The 22,744-nt window shown below is 37.9% G+C and overlaps 2 protein-coding genes and 1 pseudogene across 2 annotated transcripts; all 3 read left to right on the forward strand.

Annotated features, from left to right (window-relative positions):
- The first annotated feature begins 902 nt into the window (after window positions 1-902).
- LOC131779617 (melanocyte-stimulating hormone receptor-like) lies at window positions 903-1,931 on the forward strand. The gene has a single exon (XM_059096182.2). The coding sequence runs from the start codon at window positions 903-905 to the stop codon at window positions 1,929-1,931; it is 1,029 nt and encodes a 342-aa protein (XP_058952165.1).
- Window positions 1,932-9,623: 7,692 nt separating this feature from the next.
- On the forward strand, window positions 9,624-10,556 carry LOC131779583 (melanocyte-stimulating hormone receptor-like). Its single transcript, XM_059096147.1, has one exon. It carries the CDS (start codon window positions 9,624-9,626, stop codon window positions 10,554-10,556), a length of 933 nt encoding a protein of 310 aa, XP_058952130.1.
- Window positions 10,557-13,338: 2,782 nt separating this feature from the next.
- Window positions 13,339-16,749, forward strand: LOC136278052 (probable G-protein coupled receptor 21; annotated as a pseudogene).
- Window positions 16,750-22,744: the final 5,995 nt, after the last annotated feature.

Genomic DNA, 22,744 nt, shown 5'->3' on the forward strand with positions numbered 1-22,744 from the left:
GAAGAGTTTTCATTTAACTGCTGGGAAGCTGCTTATTGTTTTGTTTCATTGTGTCGAGTTTTTCCCTTTCCGGGCTCTCACCTCTGCGGATGGACCATAATCCGCAAAGATCAAAAATCGCAAAGTTGTCATGCAACACCATAACATTACGTTACGTAACACTTTCTAGGGGAGTACAAGATCGAACACACTTTCTTAACTGCAGTTACCGCTGGATTTTGATTCCTTTGCAGCCTTTCCTTCTCTTTCGTTATGTGGTGTCTTTTTGTAAACTGTTGGCGCTGTCGGTTGCGTGCCATCCACCACAATCTGATTGTCAAAAGAAATTGCTGTTTTTTCTCACGGTGTGAATGGAACGAAAGTATGTTCATCAATTTTCCTTTCATTTTTAATCCTAGTGTGTCATAATAAATCCGCTTTTTTGAGGATGAATTTCACTTCTATGTGAACACTTGAAATCGAGTCTAGATTAGTTGAGCTTTCTTAGGAAGTTAGTCTGTAAAACTCTTTTCCTTAAACAATAACGCCTTGTTAAATATGGTGAGTTATTAGTTACGCGTCCCCTTAAACAGTCGTAAAAAGATTCGAAATATTTTAAACCACTTAAAACCTCTGATATTTCCCTTCCTAATGGAAAGCAAAAATAATGTACAATTATCGTCTTCAAATTGCAAATACGTCAGCTGTCAATCAAACATAACCTTAATGTTCCGCCAATTTTTGTTCTCTTGTAGATCGATCAGACCACGTAGTCTCACCAACATCCTTTTTACAACAAGTAAATAAGCTTGTCACCTCTTTAAATACGGACGGTTTAAGAGTGTTTAAACTGGTTTTCAGTGGTTTCCGGTAAATCTCCAAGAAGTTTAAGGATAAAATTCGAGGACAGTTTAAAACTCAAAATGCCTGATCCCAGGAGTTCAAAGGAAGACAATTTCTTCATCTCTCAAGCTATCCTAAGCATCGTGTTCGCCACGTCAGCTCTCATTTCAAATGTTTTCTTAATGATCACTGTATTTCGAAATACAAACTTGAATCAGAGGATTTGGCAAATGCATGCAACTTACTTCGTGGTAAACCTGAGCATCTGCGACCTTCTGGCCGGTCTTATTCCCGGATACGGTGGCCTCTCTTACGATATCTCTATTTTGAGAGGACAGACGCGAGAAAGCCTTGTTGGCCTCAAAAGTTTAATAACTTTTGCTGCTGTCATGACAAATATCGTCTCATCTGGCACCATGGCTTTAATGTCTTATGATCGTTGGTTCGCGGTTTCGTCTCCTCTGCATTACAAAGCTCGGGTGACCAAAGCGAGGATAAAAGCAGCCCTAGCTTTTATCTGGATTTATTCCTTGATATTCTCTAGTCTTCCATCGATGGGAGTGGCAATATCTCTGTTCACTCTCCTTTACTGCCACCTTCACGTCTCGGTTCCCCTAATAATCTTGCCGGTGTTATATTGGAAAACATTGCGAGCGCTTCGCCAGCACAACAATCGAGTGCATGATGGAGCAGATGATAATGGAAGGCAGAAAATGGACACGGCCCACAGGAATAGAGAGCGTAAAATGGTGTCGGCATTTCTCTTGATCCTTTTTTTCTTTTACCTATCTTTCGGCCCACAGTTTATCGCTCAAAATGTTCTCCTTTTTTACCCAGATGCAATAAATCAAGAAAGTTTTCGTTTTTTCTTGTATGCGTCTAACAAGTTTCTTTTAGTTAATTGTTGTTTAAACCCCTTCATCTACGCGTGGAGAATTCCGACCTACAGGAGAGCTTTCAGAGAGATTTTTAGTGGCTGTGTTCGGCTTCCGAGAAACAGTGTCCTTACAGTAATGCAAAACGACATCAACAATTGGAGGGACCATACATACAACTGTGATGGTCGAAGAGTTACCTCTACAAGGAAGACGTGTGTAGTTCAGCAGTAGATATCGATTTACCAGAAGAATTACCCGAAAGATACATGAATTAGAAGCACTCGGGGAAAAGTAAATAAATTACGAACCGACTGTGACTGAATCATATACTCTGTTTTCGAGTTCTTCCTGGCGGCCTCAGTGCGTTTACGGAAGGTGCCATGTATTGTTTTTTGCACTAAAATAGCTCTCGACTTACGGATAGAAGAAACGATAGGACCCACCTTAGAATCCCAGTCGCTCGAACTACGTACGTTTTGAGTTTATCAAAGTAATTTTAAAAATTTATTTGCAAAAGTGAACAAGGAGGTACCCAAGTTAATCTTTAATACGTGGCCGAGTAAATAACACACTTGGGGACTGGCACTATTCCCCTTATTTTAAACTTAGGGCCAAACCAGAAAGGCACACAGTAGATTCTCTGATTACGACCCTTGTATGGCCCTTTTTTGGCGAAGGAACCGTTTTTGGCCTTGATACGAGAAAACAAAACAAATTTATGTAGATTGAAGAGTTGGCCATTAGCGGTGACAAATGATTTTAGATACATGGAACTTTCAGCATAATATATGACCTCGAAAGGCTGACTATTTGGAGCACGAAATTGATAAGCCAAATACACTTTTGTAACAGCTAAAATAAACCGTAATATATCACTGTCCTTTGTTGCCAGACGAAGTACCGACGTTTTAGGAAACACTCATAACCTTCACGATCCCCAGAAAAACGTACAATTAGCTTATTACTTTTGATTTGTGTGGTGGTTTTCATTACACGTATTATAGCGCTAAGTAAGGTGTCATTAACTTACAAGAAGAAAATTGCCTTACCGAAAACTGAAAACATAAATCCCCTGATTACCTCTCATATCTGTGTCTTTCCGGAGACGAAAGATTATAGAAGAACACGGGAAAAGGTTTAGAGAAAAACGATGCGCTTTTGAAGAATGCTGTCAGATTCCTTGGTGCATTGTCAAATGGTATTTGAAACGAGACCAAATCGAAACAGCTTAAAGCAGTTCTCAACTTTAAATGCAGTTCACTTTTTTTCTCATTGCAACACGGTCTGAAACTTTTATTGCCTCACTGAGTTTCTAGCTTAGAAGCCAGAACTCACGAAGGCGTAATAGTAGTTTCCACGTTTACTCATCTACATATATGGAATTGACCAAAACAGTGGGCAAAATTATCCCGATTTGAACAAGCTAGGTGCGCTTAGTCGTTTCGGGTAATTTCTTATCAGGATCTCAGGTTGGAAATGGATGCTAAATGTTAGAATCTCATGTCTCTGCACTGGATAAAAACAAAATAATTACAGGTGAGTATTGGTGAGCCACGAAGCAACAGGAATAATTACCACCGCTAGCCACTGACACTGACCTCAATGTTTGTTTTAATATAAACTAAAAAAGTGTGATAACATAACAAAAAAATTTGATTTAACTCATTTATTCCTGCAATGATTACAACATTTTCGGGTGCTAGTTGTTTCTTAGAAGAATGGCAAAGGATATTCGGAGTTTTAGTTAGCCAATCAGACCACGCCTTTAACGCTATCCACTGTTTTAGTACATACTAAAATCATCTCATTATTAAAAGATCAAAACTTTCATTGATGCACATTTTCTGAGGAATAGTAGAATACCTTGAACATATGATGGTTTGTTCTACTTCTAAAGCGAAGCAACAACCTCGTGGCTACCACTTGATAAACTTTGCTATCGTTGCAGAGCTCTTAAAATTCATCGTAACCTACGAGCTGCCTGAAAAATTTTCCTTCAAACCTTTTGATTATTTCTATGATCAGAAAATATACATCATTAGAAGGGCTAACGCTAGAAGCGTCAGCTTTTCAAGTCTTTACGGTGGCCAATTTACTTTATCAACTAAGTTGTTAACATCAAATTAACCTGTTATACTCCCCCACCGAGGCAACACCAAAGTTTCTTCAGAAACTTACCCCCCTTTATTCGTTTCCCTGACTATGTCTGTTGATTCCCCCGAGTGGCAAGAGGCACTGTGTGAATAAAGTGCTTTGCAAAAGATCACAACGCATTGACCTAGCCGCGCATTGACCACATGGTGAACGTGTATTTTGGAAGATGTCTATACTTTTCCTAATGTATGGTTTGATCAGATCCCCGAACCATCCCGATGACCATCCGGCATTGTTGAATTGTTCCTACCCTATTTGTTTCCCGAAGGAAAAACTTGTGTCATTGTGTTTTACGAACTTTGACTTGGAACCTGATGCAGGTGAGCGTCAACCTTTTCATGTCACTGAGTTTGTCGAAATAGCAGAAGTTCAGAAAGGTTTTCGCCTCCGTGATAACCGCAATCAGCGAAGACTATGATCTTGAAATTGTAAGCTGCATTGGCAGGAAAAGAGCTCTGACAGCGCGACATGTATAAGTAAGTGTGATATATTGTAGTTAAGAACCAGTTACCATCAATCGCGTCGGGGGAGGGGCAGGGGCGGATCACACGGTTATAAGGGAGAACCTAGAGGGTGTCAGTCATCGTAAACAGAGTAGAAAGGGTGATGAATAGAAAATGGATGCCAATTAACCATTAATGAGGGATGGGGGTCATAATAAAAGGTCCTCAATGTGAAGTTAACTCCATTCCTGCGTTCACGAAAGACCAACTTATTATTCCGAACTTCAAAACACGTGTTGTTCCCAAGAGCAGTTCCCGTGAACCCCACTACACAAATTATCGCCCTAACACGTAGCTTATGTAAACAATACTACTGTAAAATAACATAACGAAGCTAGGTGACTAGGAGGAACTATAAACATTTTACGCTCTATGCTGTGGCACAAAAATTGCCTTTTGTTTAGATAATTTTTCGAATAGCAAGTAAATTTTTCGCAAAATTAAAAGTGACGCAGAAATACCAAGACAAAAATGGTTGAACGACTCATCCACCTGCAAACCCTGACGACTATTTTGGCAGTAGTGATATGTAAAGAGGATAAATGTATCTGGTATATAACACATTGAAGTGATTTCCTCATTTTACCAATATCCGCAGTGAGATGGCAAAACTATCAATAGGTCTATTTTCAGTGAAGTGTCAAATAAATTCGGTTTTGTCCCTTCAGATGAGAACGAATGCGCCACAAGAAATAACAACTGCGAACAGTTGTGCCGCGACACTGATCAAAGTTATTATTGCGAATGTCACAAGGGCTGCAGAGTGAGACTCGACGGATTCACGTGTCATAGTAAAACATTTAGGAGCAGCTCTAAATCCAGCTTTGTGATGCCAGGTTGCTGAGTGTTTGAGGAAATTCTCGGGATGGAAAGTTAGTGGCCACTAAATCCTCAGTGGCCCCACTCTCCCCTTTCCCTTTCAACTTTTTACTCCGACGAAAGATGTCCATTTCCCAAACTGTGGTAATTCTCTTCACAATTATAAAAGCTTTAAGACTATGTACGTTTGAGGTTTAAAGTAGAAGTTTTATCAAAATGATGATTCATTGAAAATGTTCTCAGAATATATTATTGACATGCATCTTTCATTTAAAATTCTTGTTGTTCTTTTTGTTTCTCAACGATTTATCTTTTACTTCTATCAAGACTTCGTGCATTCTGTACAGATTTAGCCTTTTCAATATTTCTGTTGTCTTTCAGATTTGGACGAGTGCAAGTTACCAAAGAGTTTTCATCACTGCCGACACACGTACGTAAATACACCGGGAAGCTACTATTGCAAGTGTAACAAAGGATTCATACTCAGTGCCAACGGAAGAATTTGCAGGAGTAAGGGACCATTGCTTATTTATCTCCTGAGGTAGGGTGGGAGGAGTGTAAAAGATTTTGGGGTATAAAAGATTTTAGGAGAGATCTCATGGTTTACTGGGGAAATGGAGGGGAATCAGTCGTCGCCAAAAGTGTGTAAAGGGGGAACTATAGAAAATTTACCGCCAATTAATTGCCAGCGAGGGAGAGGTCAGAAGAGTGTTACAGAGCACAGAGGGTGGGGAGATCGGTAAATTTCATGGTGACACAGCCAAAATCCTCTGAGCTCCCTGCCCTCCCCCCTTCTCCCAAGCGATAAATAAAGACCGGCCCGAAAGGGTCAACAGATAGCAGGTAATTTAGTGTTAACAACTGGGTTGAAAACGTAAATTAGCCACCGTAAAAGGTAAAAAAGCTGACGTTTCGAGGAATAGGTTGTTGTTGTTACCCTTTACGGTGGCTAATTTACGTTTTCAACCCAGTTGTTAACACTAAATTACCTACTATACTCTCCCACCGACGCAGAACCACAGTTTCTTTAGAAACTTACCCCTTTATTCATGGGTCAACAGATATACGGACGTTAACGTATTTAGAAGATTACCTTCGGATTTCAAATCGCTCAAAGTACGACTTGATGTTGGAAATTCTGAGGCTAAATTCGTCCCTGGGAACTTATTTTAATTTCTTTGAACATTCATCTTTTTTTTTTATGTGTGGAGGGTCACAGAATGTCTTTTCTTATTTCAAAGATTTCATTTTCAGATGAAGATGAATGTTTGATGGGAGGAACAAAGCGTGAGCAACGGATGTGCTTTCAAATGAAAACGAATCGATTCGAAAACGCTTTCAAAAGCGGAGAAATTTGAAAATGCAGGCATATCGGTTTTGTGTGAACGTTCGAAAACAGAGCCTTTTGAAAACAATAACGTTGGATGACGTCATTGCGTCAAGACAAATATAGCGGACGAGCAAATGGAAATTCTTTTGTTGTTGTTGACTGGTTTCATCGCTTGTTATTTAGTCTTCTTATATCACGTTATTTAGTCGTTCGTTGATCACCCTTCGAAGAGGAATATCCATTCTGAGAACATTGGTTCTCTCTGATGGTTCGCAACGCAAGACTCAGACAAGTTGGCCATATCAAAGGCCGAGAATATTTTGGTTTCGACCAGGACGAACAAGCGCGTGGTGGGCAAATTTTGTCAACGAGGACGTGCGTAGACTAACGAGTACATCACATCAAGTGATGTATGCATTTTCGAGTGTTTTAGTGAGTGGACGGCCATAAATGCTATGAAAAATTTAGTAGTCAGCCCCAGATGAATTAAAAAAAATTCCACTGCCGTTTAGGTCGCCTAACTGTGAAGACATCGATGAGTGCGCCAGAAACAATGGCAAAGGAGACTGCGACTACGCATGCGCTAATTCTGATTCTGGGATCATTCCGCTGTTCTTCTGCTGCGGGCTTCCATCTAGATGCTGATAGGCTGACCTGTCATGATATAAATGAATGTCAAGTTAACAACGGAAACTGCTTGCAGAAGTGCATTAATACTCAAGGAGACCACTCATGCTTCTGTTTTGAGGGTCTTGTGTCACTGGTGCTTATCTTAATTTTTTTCTCTTGCATAATTCTCTTTCTACCGGGTTATTTGTGACATTCCATGACGTCAGCTAATCCATCACACACAGAGTTCATATCTGACGCACAAAATGCAAACTGTTTTTTTTTCGGGGGGGTGGGCCTTTTTTTTGTCTCTAAGCTTTTTGTTGTTCGGCTTTCCTTCTATTGTCCTCTATTTTTTTTTTGTTTTTATTTTGTATTGTTTTGTTTTTTTCGTTGCGAGCGTCGAGGACTTGTATCAAATTTGACTGCACTAAGTGAAAGATGGTGTCCCTCTCTCTCTCTCTCTCTCTCTCTCTCTCTTCTTTATTATCTTGTCCTTACTTTCTCTTTGCTTTCCATAAATGAGTGTTTTGGTGAGATAAACTAGTGTGACAGTCTCGCGAACTGCCACAACACTCCTGGTAATCCGTCCAGGTTTCGGGTCTTTGCAATTTCCCACTATTAGTTATCGGCCCAATTTTGAACACTTTTGAATTATTTACCTATTCTTTTCTATTCTTGTCTGGTCGTATCTGGGCAACTGGGTTTTATACTAGTCTAATCCATTATGTTTTTATACTTTTCTATTCTAGGCCTTTAACTATTCTATGCTCCATTTTGTTTTTTATTCTATTCTTTTACATTCTCATCTAATCTCATCTCAATAATATTTTTTCTCCTTTCTTCGCTTCTGTACAAATCTCTTCTATTATACTATCTTTCCTTTTCTTTTCTATTCTATATTCTTTTCCTTCTTTGATTTTTACTTCGTCTATTTTATCCAAAGAGCGTTATGAGATATAGCATTTTCTTGAAGTATAAAAGATATTTTCCTTTCTATTGACATGTTAACAATATTTTTACATGTTGTCTTTTTCTAAATTTCTGTCCGTGTTGTCGGTCGCTTACTATTAGTTTCATTGATTACACACAAAATTTTAAAATCTACTGTGTTTTTCACATGGTATTAAAGTCTTCGCTCAAGGAGTTTTCATGTTCTGGAAACCTTTCGGCATATTGAATATCTAATATAACAATTACCGCGTATCACCAAATATAACAGAGACCACGCATCTGCTAGGTTTATCTTAGAGTTGTTTTCCTTAAAACAGTTTTATTGTGGCAGATCTCGGCATGCATTTTTTTTTTTTGAAAATATATCTCGCTTTACCATTTATTTGAAAGGTTAAAAAATCTCGCACAAGGCTGAAATACTCTTTAAGCCACTTAAGCCTTTTTTACCGGTTTTTTTTTTTAATGAGAAATGTAAATTTATGATCATTAAATGATGATCATTTAAATGATAATCAAATACCCATTTAGCTTTCTGATGCATTTGTCGACTGAGTTGCCCATAGGGAAATAATTCGAAAGATGGGTAGAAGATGAATCTTACAAGAGCGTTCGAATACGAATTTCATGATACTTGGCTCGCATGAGGAGTTTTCATTTAACTGTTAAGAAGTTGCTTATTGTTTTGTTTCATTGTGTCGAGTTTTTTTTCTTCTCTGGGAGCTCACCTCAGCGGATGGACTATAATCAGCAAAATAAAAAAAAATGCAAAGTTGTCATGCAATATGATAACATTACGTTACGTAACACTTTCTAGGGGAGTACAAGATCGTACACTCTTTTTAATTGCAGTTACCGCTGAATATTGATTCCTTTGCAGTTTTTCTTTCTCTTTTGTTACGTGGTGTCTTTTTGTATACTGTTGGCGCTGTCAGTTTCGTGCCATCCACCGCAGTCTTATTGTCAAAAGAAATTGCTGTTATTTCTCACGGTGTGAATGAAACGAAAGTGTGTTCATCAATTTTCCTGTCATTTTTAATCCTAGTATGTCGTAAAAAATCCGCTTTTTTGAGGACGAATTTCCCTTCTATATGAACACTTGAAGTCGAGTCTAGATTACTTGAGCTTTCTTAGGAAATTAGTTTGAAAATCTCATTTCCTAAAGCAATAACACCTTGTTTAAAATGGTGATGAGAGTTATAAGTAATGCGTCCCCTTAAACAGTCGTTAAAGATTTGAAAATATTGTTAAACCACTTAAACCTTTTGATATTTCCCTTCCTAATGGATGCAAAAAATTATGCACAGTTACCGTCTTCATATTGCAAATACGCCAGCTTCCAATCAAACATAACCTTAATGTTCCGATAGTTCGTTGTTCCCTGGCAGATCAATCAGACTACGTAGTGTCACCAGTATTTTCTTTACAAAAGTTAAAATAAGCTTGCCACCTCTTCAAATACGGACGGTTTAAAAGTGTTTAAATTCGTTTTCGGCGGTTTCCGTTAAATTTCCAAGAAGTTTAAGGACAAAATTCAAGCACAGTTTAAAACTCAAAATGTCTGATCCCAGGAGTTCAAAGGAAGACAATTTCTTCATCTCTCAAGCCATCCTAAGCATCGTGTTCGCCACGTCAGCTCTCCTCTCAAATGTCTTCTTAATGATCACCGTATGTCGAAATACAAACTTGAATCAGAGGATTTGGCAAACGCATGCGACTTACTTCGTGGTAAACCTGAGCATCTGCGATCTTCTGGCCGGTCTTGTTCCCGGATACGGAGGCCTCTTCTACAATATCTCTATTTTGAGAGGCCAGACGCGAGAAAGCCTCGTTGGTCTCCAAAGTTTAATAGTTGCTGCTGCTGTCATGACAAATATCGTCTCATCTTGTACCATAGTTTTAATGTCTTATGATCGTTGGTTAGCAGTTTCGTCTCCTCTGCATTACAAAGCTCGGGTGACCAAAGCGAAAATAAAAGCAGCTATAGCTTCTACCTGGATTTATTCCTTGATATTTTCTAGTCTTCCATTTTTGGGAGTGGCATTATCTCTGTTCTCTCTCCTTTACTGCCACCTTCACGTCTCGGTTCCCCTAATAATCTTGCCGGTGTTATATTGGAAAACACTGCGAGCTCTTCGCCATCACAACAATCAAGTGCAAGATGTAGCAGATGATAATGGAAGGCGGCAAATCGACGAGGCCCACAGGAATAGAGAGCGTAAAATGGTGTCGGCATTTCTCTTGATTCTTGTTTTCTTTTACCTATCTTTCGGCCCACAGTTTATCGCTCAAAATGTTCTCGTTTTTTGCCCAGATGCCATAAATCAAGAAAGTTTTAGTTTTTTCTTGTATGCGTCTAACAAGTTTCTTTTGGTAAATTGTTGTTTAAACCCCTTCATCTACGCTTGGAGAATACCGACCTACAGGAGAGCTTTCAGGGAGATTTTTAGTGACTGTGTTCGGCTTCCGAGAAACAGTGTCTCACAGTAATGCAAAACGACATCAACAATTGGAGGGACCACGCATGCAACAGTGATGGTCGAAGAGTTACCTCTACAAGGAAGACGTGTATAGTTCAGCAGTAGATATCGATTTACCAGAAGAATTACCCGAAAGAAACATAAATTGGAAGCACTCGGAAAAAGTAAGTAAATCACGAACCGACGGCGACTGAATTATAAACTCAGTTTTCGAGTTCTTCCGGGCGGTCTCAGTGCGTTTTCTGTCTGGTAAACCGATAGAAGGTGCGGTGTATTGTTTTCAGCAGTAACACAGCTCTGGAATTACGGATAGAAGAAACGATAGGACCGAATCTCGAAACCCAGTAACTCTAGCTACGTACATTTTGAGTTTTTCAAAGTAATTCAAGAAAATTTATTTGCAAAAGTGAACAAAGGGGTACCCAAGTTCATCTCTGATGCGTGGCCGAATGACTGTCACTTTCGTACGGATATTCCCCATTGTTTTAAACTGAAGGCCAAACATGAAAAGCACTCAGTAGAATCTCTGATTACGACCTTTGTTCGGAAACTTTTTGGCGAAGGAACCGTTCATGGCCTGGATGCGAGGTGTAATTTATAATCAAGCAGGACTGATTTATGGCATCAGAAAACTGATCTAAAGGTGATAACTGTAAATTAACAATCATTGCAATAAACATGTGTATACCCATGGGTCGACAACACTATTGTTATAGAAAAAACAAATTTATGTAGATCGAAGAGTTGGCCATTGGCAGTAACAAATGATTTTAAATACATGGAACTTTCAGCATAACATATGACCTCGAAAGGTTGACTATTTGAAGCAAGAACTTGTTTTGAATTTATGTTAAATCAAGGTGGTTGTGATTTATATGAAATACGTGAAGATTCTCCCAAATTGTTGTATACTGTAAGTGTTGTCTGTCTTGTTCTATTCCTTAATTGTTGAGAAACATTGTGCCAAGTGAAGTCAAACGAATAAAGGTCGTTATTCATAATGTCATTGAAATGTTGTATTATCACCACGATTCCTGATTTTGTATCATGACTACCGTTCCTGATTAAGTGAGCTTTTGGAAAACGAGCCCTTTGCCTTGGGCCGCGCTATGTTTTTTTTTTTTGTATTTTATTTGTTTTTGGGTTTTTACAGTTTTTACAAGTACGCAAGATACATCACAAATTTCTACATACGTAAATTTACATTACACTACTCTATTACACAAAGAAAATACCACTACACTGGACTACGAGAATAAAAGAAAAGAAAAAAAAAAGAAAGAAAAAAAGAACAAAAAACAAAAAAAAAAAAAAAAAAGAGGCATCGCGTATTGATATAAATAATAAATTAGTTCAGCTATTGTTCTATCAGTTGAAGGAGGGGTTTCCATTTGTTGTAATGGATCTCAAGTTTATTATTCTTTCTGGCTATAAAACGTTCTATTTGAAACGTACTCTTAATTCTTTCGAAAAAGGATTTAAAGGTTAGAGAAGTCTTATTTAGCTTGGAGCGATAAATAAAATATTTACCTTCTGGTACAATATAACTAAGAAGGATTCCGTCATTGTCATGATTAGTCGCGTCAAAAAAACCAAAAACAATATCTTTAATATCAGGAGACTTCAAAGTAATGCCCTGTGAGTTTAACATGACAGTGACTTCATCCCAGAAAGCATGCACTCTTGGACAATAAAATAACAAATGTTCTAAAGTCTCTAACTCCTTTTCGCAAAAATAACACAATGGGGAGTCTACTTTCTTAAATTTAAACAACATAACATTTGTGTATAAGATTCTATTTAGTATTTTATATTGAAACTCCCTTAGTTTGGTATGCAAAGTTGTTTTAAAAGGCAGTAAATAAATCTTCTCCCAATCAAGATGAAAAGTGTCTGTATTAAATGCTTTGTCGTATTTCTTCATTGCAGTCGGTATACTAGATATCTTAGAGACGAAAATCTGGTACAATGATTTTGAATAAAGCTTCTGTAAAGTCTTCTGTTCACCATCAACCCACAGGGAGAAATTACTTAGATTTTGGTATTGTGTGTTTCCGTAGATAGAAGTCCTATTTAGTTTCAATTCTCTACGCCACTCTTGTGGGAAAGCATTGAGGAGACGGAAAATTAGGAAGCCATCGACCGGTGAGAGAGATGAACGCCATGGCTCCTTATCCAATTTAAGCTCGCCATTTTCATCATAGAGGTTGCCAATTTTTATTAATCCTGCGTCAAAAAGCTTTTTATTATAAACTGATCTAGAATCAATGCATATAAACCTGTTGTTCCATAAGACCTGATTTACTATATCTGAAAGCGAGGAAGGGTTGTCCTCGTTCAAAGAAGACCAAGTTGAAATGCATTCTTTGTAGAAGTCTGGAAGAGCTATTGGTAACTTTGTAAAATCAAAGTTACATTGGAACAAAAATTTACCTCCTACCTTTTTGAGGTAAGACTCCAAGAAAAATTTCCACCCAGCTGAGCTGGTTTCTAGAAATTTCTTAATACAGAGTACTCTTTGAGTTTTGATCATGGACTCGATGTCGGGCATTTTTAACCCCCCTTTTTCGAGGGAGTTTATCAGTGCATTTCGCTTAACTTTGTCCTTGCCCTTCCAAACGAATGAATACAGTAGATTATTGATTTTTTTAATGAAGTATTTCTTGGTTGAAATAAGAGATGCTCGATACAAAATTTTTGGTATAGCGAATGACTTGATTACTTGTATTCTTCCTAACAAAGTAAGACCTCTCCAACTCCAGCCTTTCACAGATTCTCTCAGGGGCTGCGCTATGCTGAGGATTGGCAAAAACTTGGAAGATAAGTCAAATACAGTGGTAAAATAAAAAAAAATTATAACACATCACTGTCCTTTGTTGCCAGACTAATCTTTCCTCACCAGGGCCAACTGAAACATAAAGTGCCGACGTTTTAGCAAACACTCACACCCTCTTCGATCCTCCGGAGAAACCTACAATTAGTTTATTACTTTTGATTCACCTCTTAATAAGAAATTAATACATGATTACAGATTTATATCAAGGAACACTGTATACAGGACAATTAAAGTGTACGGTAAAATAATTCCTAGAGAGAGATTATCTGCTCTGCTGAGAGGGCAGTAAATATTAAAAAGAACAGATGCAGGAGTTCGGTGATATCGGACGTCTCATTTTAACACGTCAAAGTGTCATGGCATATTACAATTGGAAACTATTTTACAAAAAGCCAGAGAAAAGAAACACGACTCAACACGTGAAATTGCTGAGAATTTGTTATTCCACCTACGTGTGGTCTCTGCAAGAGGCGAAAGATTTCGTAGTTCCTAATTATAGAGATTAAAGTTCTTTTTCTCTATTAAGATTAATTGCAGCTATAAAAGGAAATGGTAAGACTATGAGAATCGAGGTAGTTTTCATGATTACGTTTTATTTCTGGTCCTTCCTTGATACAGTAGTAATTGACATTTTCAAAGAGTCAATTCTCTAGTTACAAGTAGTTCCTAATCATTTGTTATTGTCTCTGACAATGCTGGCCATTAGTGGTTACTTGGAAGAAATTATAGGATAAATGGTATGATAATTATATTAGAAAGTTCCCCAAAATGAGAGATTTCTATGATTTTGATAAATTCAATCTCTTTTACCTCTGAAGAATTATGGAAACCAAACATCAGGATTTGCATCCTCTAAGTTATAAAAAAAGTCGCCTCTAGGTGTTCACAGAGTGCTGGTTCATTCATCAGAATCAAATAGGAGAACATGCAATTTGATGTAATTTCTTTACGGTGTAGAACTCCTGTAAGGTGTCGGAGATCGCTCATTTCCTAGCTGTAGTGGGCACTATTTTGTCTACAGCAATAGTAGTTTCGAAAATCATTTTGCTTTTTATCGTTTATTTGGATCCTAACAGAAATCAAAGACTCTGGCACACGCCTGCAATTTTCTTGGTAATGTTTCCATGGTAATTCAAAAGCACGTCGTCAACCGCAGCGACCACAAAGGCAGCACTGAGCCTTAAGAAATACATAACACTTTCTTTCGGTTTATCGGCCTAACGCCTCACGAGAAATGTTGCGATGACGCGCGATATGAATATTTTTGTGTTCCTCATCATCTCAGGTGTGTTATGTCGCCGGTAAACTGGTAGGAAGATGGAACTTCCTCAGTTTCGTTAGGAGTTTGCAGGGTAAATTGGAGGCAACAACCACCAGGTGGAAAATGGTTTATTAGTATGACATAGTATAATTTGCGGACTATTATGCAATGCATAAGAAATTGCGATAAATGCATGAACGTTACGCATAGATTTAAATTCCTTTATTAAAATCTATTTTGATTCATTTGGTCTCCTTAAACATCTTGTCGTAGTTTATAACAGAACAGTCAAATATGTACGTCGGATGGGCAGCATAGCGAGTAGCTTTTTGTTTTTTGTCCACACATGTCATGATGTCATGTATTCTTGGGTATTGGCTATCGATGCATAATTCATCAAATATCCTTGCTCAGACGAATATGCCCCGGTTAAAAGTACATGTGAGGAGATTACCCGTTCAAGCGCACGTGAATTCACGAAGGTCCAAAGATTAAGCTTTTAGGCGACACTTGATTGAGACTGCGAAAATAGGAGTAAAAGAAAGCTTTATTTGAAATATGTAATCTGGGACAATTAAGATTATCTTTAAGCTGTATTCAAACCACACTTGCAGCTGGTCCTTTTGCACGGATATTCATCTTCTTTTAGAGGACCAAACCAGAACCTATGATTATGACTCCCATTTTATCATAGACACTTTGGGTAGGTGAAAAAAGGAATCTTCTTGTTTTATGCTAAAGTAATTTCTCTTTCAATCAAACCGCACTGATTTGCGATTTTCTGACAATCATAGTAAAGAATTAGCCCTGAACTTAACAATTTCATATGGCCTCGAAATTGTAATTTCCGTTGCACGAAATTGTTTTCCATTCAATTTTGACTGCAAAAGCGCTGTCACAGTTTCTTAAAATTCTTTTTGCACGTATTTTGATTTATTTCAAAATTTTCCTTATTTGTGGTATACTGCTGGTCTCGTTTGTCAGATTTTATGTTTTGTTTTCAGCAAAAGTCATTAAATAATTTTTAAGTGTGTCTTAAGTTTAAAAGCTCATGAATCTTTTTGGCAATGAAGTAAGCGGAAGGAGTCTTCTCATTAAGAGCTATAGTCAGTGCACATCCTTGATGATGCTTGATAATGGTTTGGATGATGGATTGGTCGAATACAGCGATAAAACTTAAAAGCCGAACATTAAGTTAGGATAAAGCATTCTGAACTGTGTTAAAAAAAAATGGAGGTGCCCTGGATTCTTTGTTATTATAACTCTCTATATAAAGCCACCTCATTCAAAAAAGTTAAGATTATTACCTTTAAATCTGCCTGTTCAGTCGCATTTCTTGAGATAGGTAGTAAAAAAACCAAGCGAAAATAACTCCTAAAATGTTAGACCACTGTAACGAAGCGCACGGAGGCCAGAATTTCTTTCACCTTCAAGCCTCCTTGGGTATCATTTTTGCGTTCTCGCTGATAACCATCTGTCAAGCTCCTAAAGAGAGAAAAAAATAAGGCAAATACCTGCAACTCTCTTAATGGTGAACCTTCGCATTTGCGACTTACTGGCCGGACTTGTACCTGAGTACGGATTCGTTTTTTACGATATCTGTATTGTAAGAGGCCACATGCAGGGAAGCCTTGTTGGATTGCAAATTTTAGCGTTTTCCGCTGCGATCGTAACCAACGTTGTTTCATCTGGCGCCATAGCTGTGATGTCTTTAACCGTTTGTTCGCAGTTTAATCTCCTCTTAAATACAAAGTGCGGCTAACCAAAACAAAGAGACGTGTTAAATTAGGGATTTCGCGGATTTGGATTTATTCTCTGATATTTCCGAGTCTTTTTGCGAGAGGAGTTACAATCACTCTGTTCTTGTTCTTGTATTGCCATCTTCATGTAACGATTCCTATTATCGTCTTGCTTATGGTATACTGGAAAACATTCCGTGCCCTTCGCTTGCACATAATTATCAGGTGCAAGATGTAGCTGATGATGAGGGAAGACAGCAAATGGAACAAGGAACGCAAAATGATATCCTCATTCTCGTCATTCTCGTTTTGTTCTATGGATCTTAGCCCAAAAATTCAGTTTTTTAATTTGACCCGAAATACATAAATTAAGAAAGCTTTCGGATCTCTCTTTTTTTTTTTTATTTATTTATTTTTTTAAACAATTTTATTTACAAGACGATCGCTTCCACTACTTACAGCATTAATTACACTTACATTGTACTTGCTACTAACACTACTGATACTTATACTTACACAAATTATGCATACACCACATTACGATACATGTATTACAATACTATTAACATTAATTTAATTTACGGTTGTCGTGTTTACAAAGTTCTTTTCAATTAAAAGACAATCACAAGTAAACATACAGGTCTCAAAAATGAAGTTAAGTATAAGTCTAACCTAAAAACAACAGCAGTATGAAAAATTAAAGTAAAAAAGCCCACGTGCGATAAAATTTCGGAAGTTCTTTTTTTGCGGTCGCGATCTCTTTTAGGATTTCGAGTTTTCCCGTGATGAACAGTAGGAAGATTTGAAAATCTAAGATGTCTCCGCAAAGGCTTGTGCAGAAAATGTGATATTTGGCTAACAATAGGCAATAATTTAGGACTTGCCAATGCTTTGTCCTATAATGCCAGCCATAGAGTATATGACTTGTGGATAACGTTATTGTTTCATTTGTTTTTTGGTGCCACCAGTCTTGAAACAGAATCCAGAAGTCGAGTATTAGTGTGCAGTTTATTAATAGGTGATGCAACGTTTGTTTTTCTGTATTGCATAGGTTGCATAAGGGGCTCTCTGAAATGCCGTCTCGGTAAAGAGTGGCGCGAGTTGGAAGCACGTTTTGAATCACTTTATACTGAAACATTATTATTTTAACTTCGTTTGTTACTTTAAATGGCATAAGATAAACGTTCTTGATGGTAGTTTTTGTAAATCCGTGGTTTAGAATTTTTGTTTCGACAGTGGGAGGAACAAAGACGGTGTTTAAAAGAGAAGAGTAAATAGAACTGGTTCTTAGGCTGTTTACAGTAGTGTTCGCGTGTGTGACGTTTGGAATAGGGTGGTAAAAGACAGGTTTTTTTCCTATAAGAATTTTTCCATTATTCCACATTATTTCGTTTTTAGGATTTATTTTGGAATCGATGCGCGTTGAGATTTTAAACTCGCACCAATAATCTAACACTTTTTTGTAAAATGCATGAAGCTTATCATCGAGGTCTAGTGTGCTTGGTGTAAAGTTGCATTTTGTTAGAAAAGCAAGACCACCATGTTTGTGTAAGAGCTGGTTAGGAATAATTTTCCAGGAGGCTTGTGAGTCATCTTGAACTCTGTTGACCCAAGCTATTTTGAATGCTTTTTCCATGATATTGAAATCGCACATTTTCAAACCGCCATCTTTCTTTTCTCCAATTATGGTGTTTCTTTTTATTTTAGGGGGTTTTCCTGCCCAAATAAAGTTGAAAGTTAGCTTATTTATTTCTTGGATATAGTGATCTGGAACAGGGAGCACGGAGGCTGAGTAAATTAACCTAGATATCCCAAGTGTTTTAAATATGTTTATCTTTCCATAAAGAGTTAGATTTCTCCGTTGCCAAATGATTAGCGCTTTCTCAAGATTACGTATTTTTTCACCGAAGTTCAGTCTATTAGCACTTTCTTGGTTATGAGAAAAATAGACACCAAGGGCATTGACAGGTTCTTTTGGCCATTTAAAACCAAAGGGTTCATCTGTTCTGTCTTTCCATTTGCCTAACCACATTGCTTCGGTTTTAGTTGTGTTTATTTCTAGGCCAGAAAGTTCTTTAAACTCATTTAAAACCTTCAATAGACTCACGACGGAATCGAGGTCAAGAACAAATACTGTTGTGTCGTCGGCATATTGACTTATTTTAAGCTCATGCTTGTTGACTTGGATACCTTTAATAGTAGGATCATTTTTTATGGCTTTAGAGAGGATTTCTATGCCGAGAACGAAGAGAACGCCAGACAAAGGGCAACCTTGCCTGACTCCCCGCTGGAGGGAGAAAAAAGTTGAGGCATGATCGTTATTCAGAACACAGCTAGTAACATTATTATAAAAAATTTTTATCCAATTTTGGATGTCGTGGCCGAAGTTGAAGAGCTGCAATGTTTCTAAGAGATAGTTCCATTCAATGGAATCAAACGCTTTTTTGAAGTCCAAGAAAATGGCAATACCTTTTTGATTTGTTTTATCTGTGTAATGTATTAGGTCATAAATTAGCCTTATATTTTCACCAATGTAGCGGCCTTTAACATAACCGGTTTGATCAGAGTTTATTAAAGTTGGCAAGACATTTTCGATTCGCTTGGCTATAACCTCAGTGAGAATCTTGTAGTCGACGTTGAGAAGTGAGATGGGCCTTAGATTTTCCAATAGTTTTATCCTTAGATTTTTTTGGGATAAGCGAGATTATTCCTCGTCTTTGACTTATAGAAAGCATGCCATGTTGAGAAGCAAAGTTGTAGCTCGCTACCAGATCATGGCAGATGTCGGGCCAAAAGAATCGGTAAAATGCAGCAGGCAGACCATCACTGCCCGGGGATTTGTTATTGTCAAAGTCTTTGAGTGCATTTTGGCATTCTTCTACCTTTACCAATCCTTCACAAGAATTCTTTTCTTCTTCACTTAGTGCGGTTACGTTTTCTGGAATAAAAAAAGGCGAGTTTTTAAAATTTTCGGGATTGATATTGGTGGAGCGGTATAACGACTCATAGAACTTTTTTTCTTCTTCTAAGATATCGAATTGATCTTCTATATAACAATTATCCCCAACTTTGAGTTTTGAGACTGTTTTAATATCATGATGTCGTTTTTCTAAGCTGTAGAAGTACTTAGTGTTGCGTTCTCCTTCTTCATGCCATCTTACTCTGCTTCTCAGGATTGCACCTTGAGTTTTAATCAACATGATTTTTTTAAGATGTGATCTGGCACGTTGAAGTTCTAGTAAGATGTTTCTGTCGTGCGGGTTATTTTCCGCTCTGGATTGGAGGTCGTTTACTTTTTTGTGCAGTAATTTTTCTTCATCTCGATTTTTTTTTGCTTTTCGTTTGGAGTATTCGTGAAGCCTCTTATCTCCATTTTTATGAGGTCCCATTTTAAACTTAAATCATGAGTCTCGTTGTATTTCTCTTTAAAAATTGGAATGTTTATCTTAAGTGCTGTTACGTATGCTTCATCTTTAAGTAAAGCTGTATTAAATTTCCAGAATCCCGGTCCTCTTTTTTGGTTTAGGAGATTAGACTGTAGAACAAGTGAGACAGCGGGGTGGTCAGATTCGGGTGTGTGGATTATGTCACACTTCTTTGCTAATTGAATTAACTCCTGCGACACTAAGAACAAATCTAAGCGGCATTGAATTTTAAACGATTTAGTTCTCCCCGTAAAACACTGCTTATCATTGTTCAGGATTCGCCATATATCACTAAGGTTATACAAATCACAAAGCGTGTTAATTTCTTGGATGACAGCTACCTTTTTAGACACAGGATTTCCGCCTCTTTTATCATTTGGAGTGAGTGTGCAATTGAAATCTCCACCAATTACAATTGTATCTTGCGCGAATTCCTCGAGTTGTTGGTATAGTCTTTTGAAAAAAGAAACTTGCTGAGCGACATCGTTAGGCGCGTAAATGTTGACGAGAACAATAGCTTTCTCTTCAAGTGACAATTTTAAAATAATGAACCTTCCTTGTTTGTCTGGAATGAATTTTTCAACTTTGAAATTCACAGAGGGATTAATTAGTGTGATGATACCTTTACTGCGGTTTGTGCCGTGGCTAAAGAAAGCTTTGCCACCCCATTCGTTTTCCCAGATGGGTTCAAGATTTTTGGAGCAGTATGATTCTTGCAAAAATATGATATGATGATTTTGTTTGTTTCTTTCTTTCGGATCTTTCTGTTTACACCGAGCAAAATTATCTTAGTAAATTGTTATCTAAACCCATTCATATACGCGTGGAGAATTCCAATTTACAGAAGAGCACCAACGGCGGTTTTCAGTGGCTGTGTTCGCCTGCCAAGAAACACAGTTTCCATAGTAATGCAAAAGCTCGCCGTTTACCGCAGTGACCACACAGGCAACATTAACAGTTTAAGATCTGATGGATCACTTACATAACTAAAAGAGAGCACTTTCCATCGGTTTACTGACGCAGTCCCTTTCGCGAGATATTTAAAGAACACGAAAAAGATATTTTACTCAGGAACCGATTTCCTTAAGATCTCAAGCTTATTGGTTTGCTAGGAGAAGTAAAAAATCCCGTCTGATGCTATTTCAAGTAGCCGTGGGTTTACCGCTGTTGACAAACGACAAGCTCTTGCGTAATATTTCAGATGTTTTTTAACCACTTTTGAAGTTTGTAAGTTTATCCAAATGTTTCAAAATATTTGTCTATTCAGAAATGGTTTGATGCTACTCTGGTTGGCAGATTTAATGAATGTAACCGAAGAAGTTACAATTCATAGACCCAACGTTTCGACACTCCTGTCTAGTGCCTTCATCAGGGGTGATCTAAACGCATACCATGTCTGATTGTCCACCTGGTTGCCGTGTGAACTTTAATATATGTCTATTCTTTAAGCGACATTTATCGTGAATTTGTCGCTTGGATAAATGCGCAACGCAAGATTAGGGCGAGATATAATCTCACGACACGTGGGATTATGGAAAGACTATAGCTAATAAGAAAATGGACAGGAAATATCAGAATATGGACTGGGAATGTTTTCGCTTTAGAAGCGAACGGAAATATGTTTCCTCGGACGTCCACGCTGTAGATCGTCGATCAATTAAAATTATGATGTTACATTCCTTATTTTTCTCCGCCATTTTCATCGACAAAATTTTTCAAAACTCAGGTTTAATTATTCGGTTGGCTCGAGCAAGAATATGACGCATGTAACAGCGCCAGGGGTCAGTAGAGTTTTTAAGTTGGTAAGTTTCTAAAGAAACTGTGGTGCTGCGTCGGTGAGAGAGTGTAACAGGGTAATTTAGTGTTATCAACTGAGTTGATAACGTAAATTGGCCACCGTAAAGAGTTGAAAAGCTGACGTTTCGAGCGTTATATCTTCGTTAGAGCGATTGGAGGAACTGTGGTTTGTGTGTGGGTTTATATACAGAAAATTGAGCTAGGTCATCGGCGGGAACAGGGCGATGAGAAAACAAGAATAAATTAGTTGAATAAAAAGCGCTCCTTGATACCGTGGGGATTTAGAGTGCCGATTTGAAAGATAAATTTTTGTTATAGAGTTTTGCGGCTTTCCGAACTGCCTAGATGTAAGGAAAGGCCACAAACTGCCATATGCTCCTTGGAATGATTGGGAAGATTAAAGTGTCTAGCGACTGGTTTGGATGCGTCCCGTCATTTCTTTCTACGTCGCGAAGGTGTTCTCGGAATCGGTCACCTAGTCGTCTTCCTGTTTCACCAAAGTATACCGCCTGGCAAAACTCGACTTACGGTATGCCTGTAGCTTGACACCACATTAACACAGACAAAACGTTGAATGGAGGGGAACTAAACTATCACATGTGGTATCGAAAAGATACCTTTTGGAGCACGGAATTGTCTTAGAATTAATTCTGAATCAAAAAAGACTGAGAATGAAAATAGCAACACACACTGAGAGGAAATACGGAGGAAAAGGGCGAAATGGCCACGTGCACTTACCTGTTTATCCTTTTATCCAGTATCAACAGAGAGTACACGCACTTACTTGTTTCAGCCACAGTTGTCTAATTTCCTTCTCTTCCATACGTGAGTCTCTTTCAAATTCGTTCAGAAATATGAAAGCAACGCTCTGTACACTTTTGATCTGAATGCTCAATGAATTGCCCATAATTTGGTTTAGGGAGTGCTAGGATTTGTTCAGAAGAAATAAGTTCGAAGCAAGAACCCGAGAAAACACCAAATGTTTACGTAGCGTTTAGGTACCCGCTGCTTGCTGCTCTTTTTGATGACAAAGCAAAATTCTGAGTTTGCCAGGAGTACTCAAATTATCTTTTGTTGCATATTCTGACGCTTTACTTTGTTCTAGGGAGAGCTTGTCCATTGATGAGACAGGCAGTGGAT

The sequence above is a fragment of the Pocillopora verrucosa genome, chromosome 14 (assembly GCF_036669915.1).
Source record: "Pocillopora verrucosa isolate sample1 chromosome 14, ASM3666991v2, whole genome shotgun sequence".
In the NCBI taxonomy this organism is placed as follows: Eukaryota; Metazoa; Cnidaria; class Anthozoa; order Scleractinia; family Pocilloporidae; genus Pocillopora; species Pocillopora verrucosa.

What these genes read in the sequence shown, in the direction of transcription:
- LOC131779617 (XM_059096182.2), top strand. Translation starts at nt 903, where the DNA reads ATGCCTGATCCCAGGAGTTCAAAGGAAGACAATTTCTTCATCTCTCAA.
- LOC131779583 (XM_059096147.1), top strand. Translation starts at nt 9,624, where the DNA reads ATGTCTGATCCCAGGAGTTCAAAGGAAGACAATTTCTTCATCTCTCAA.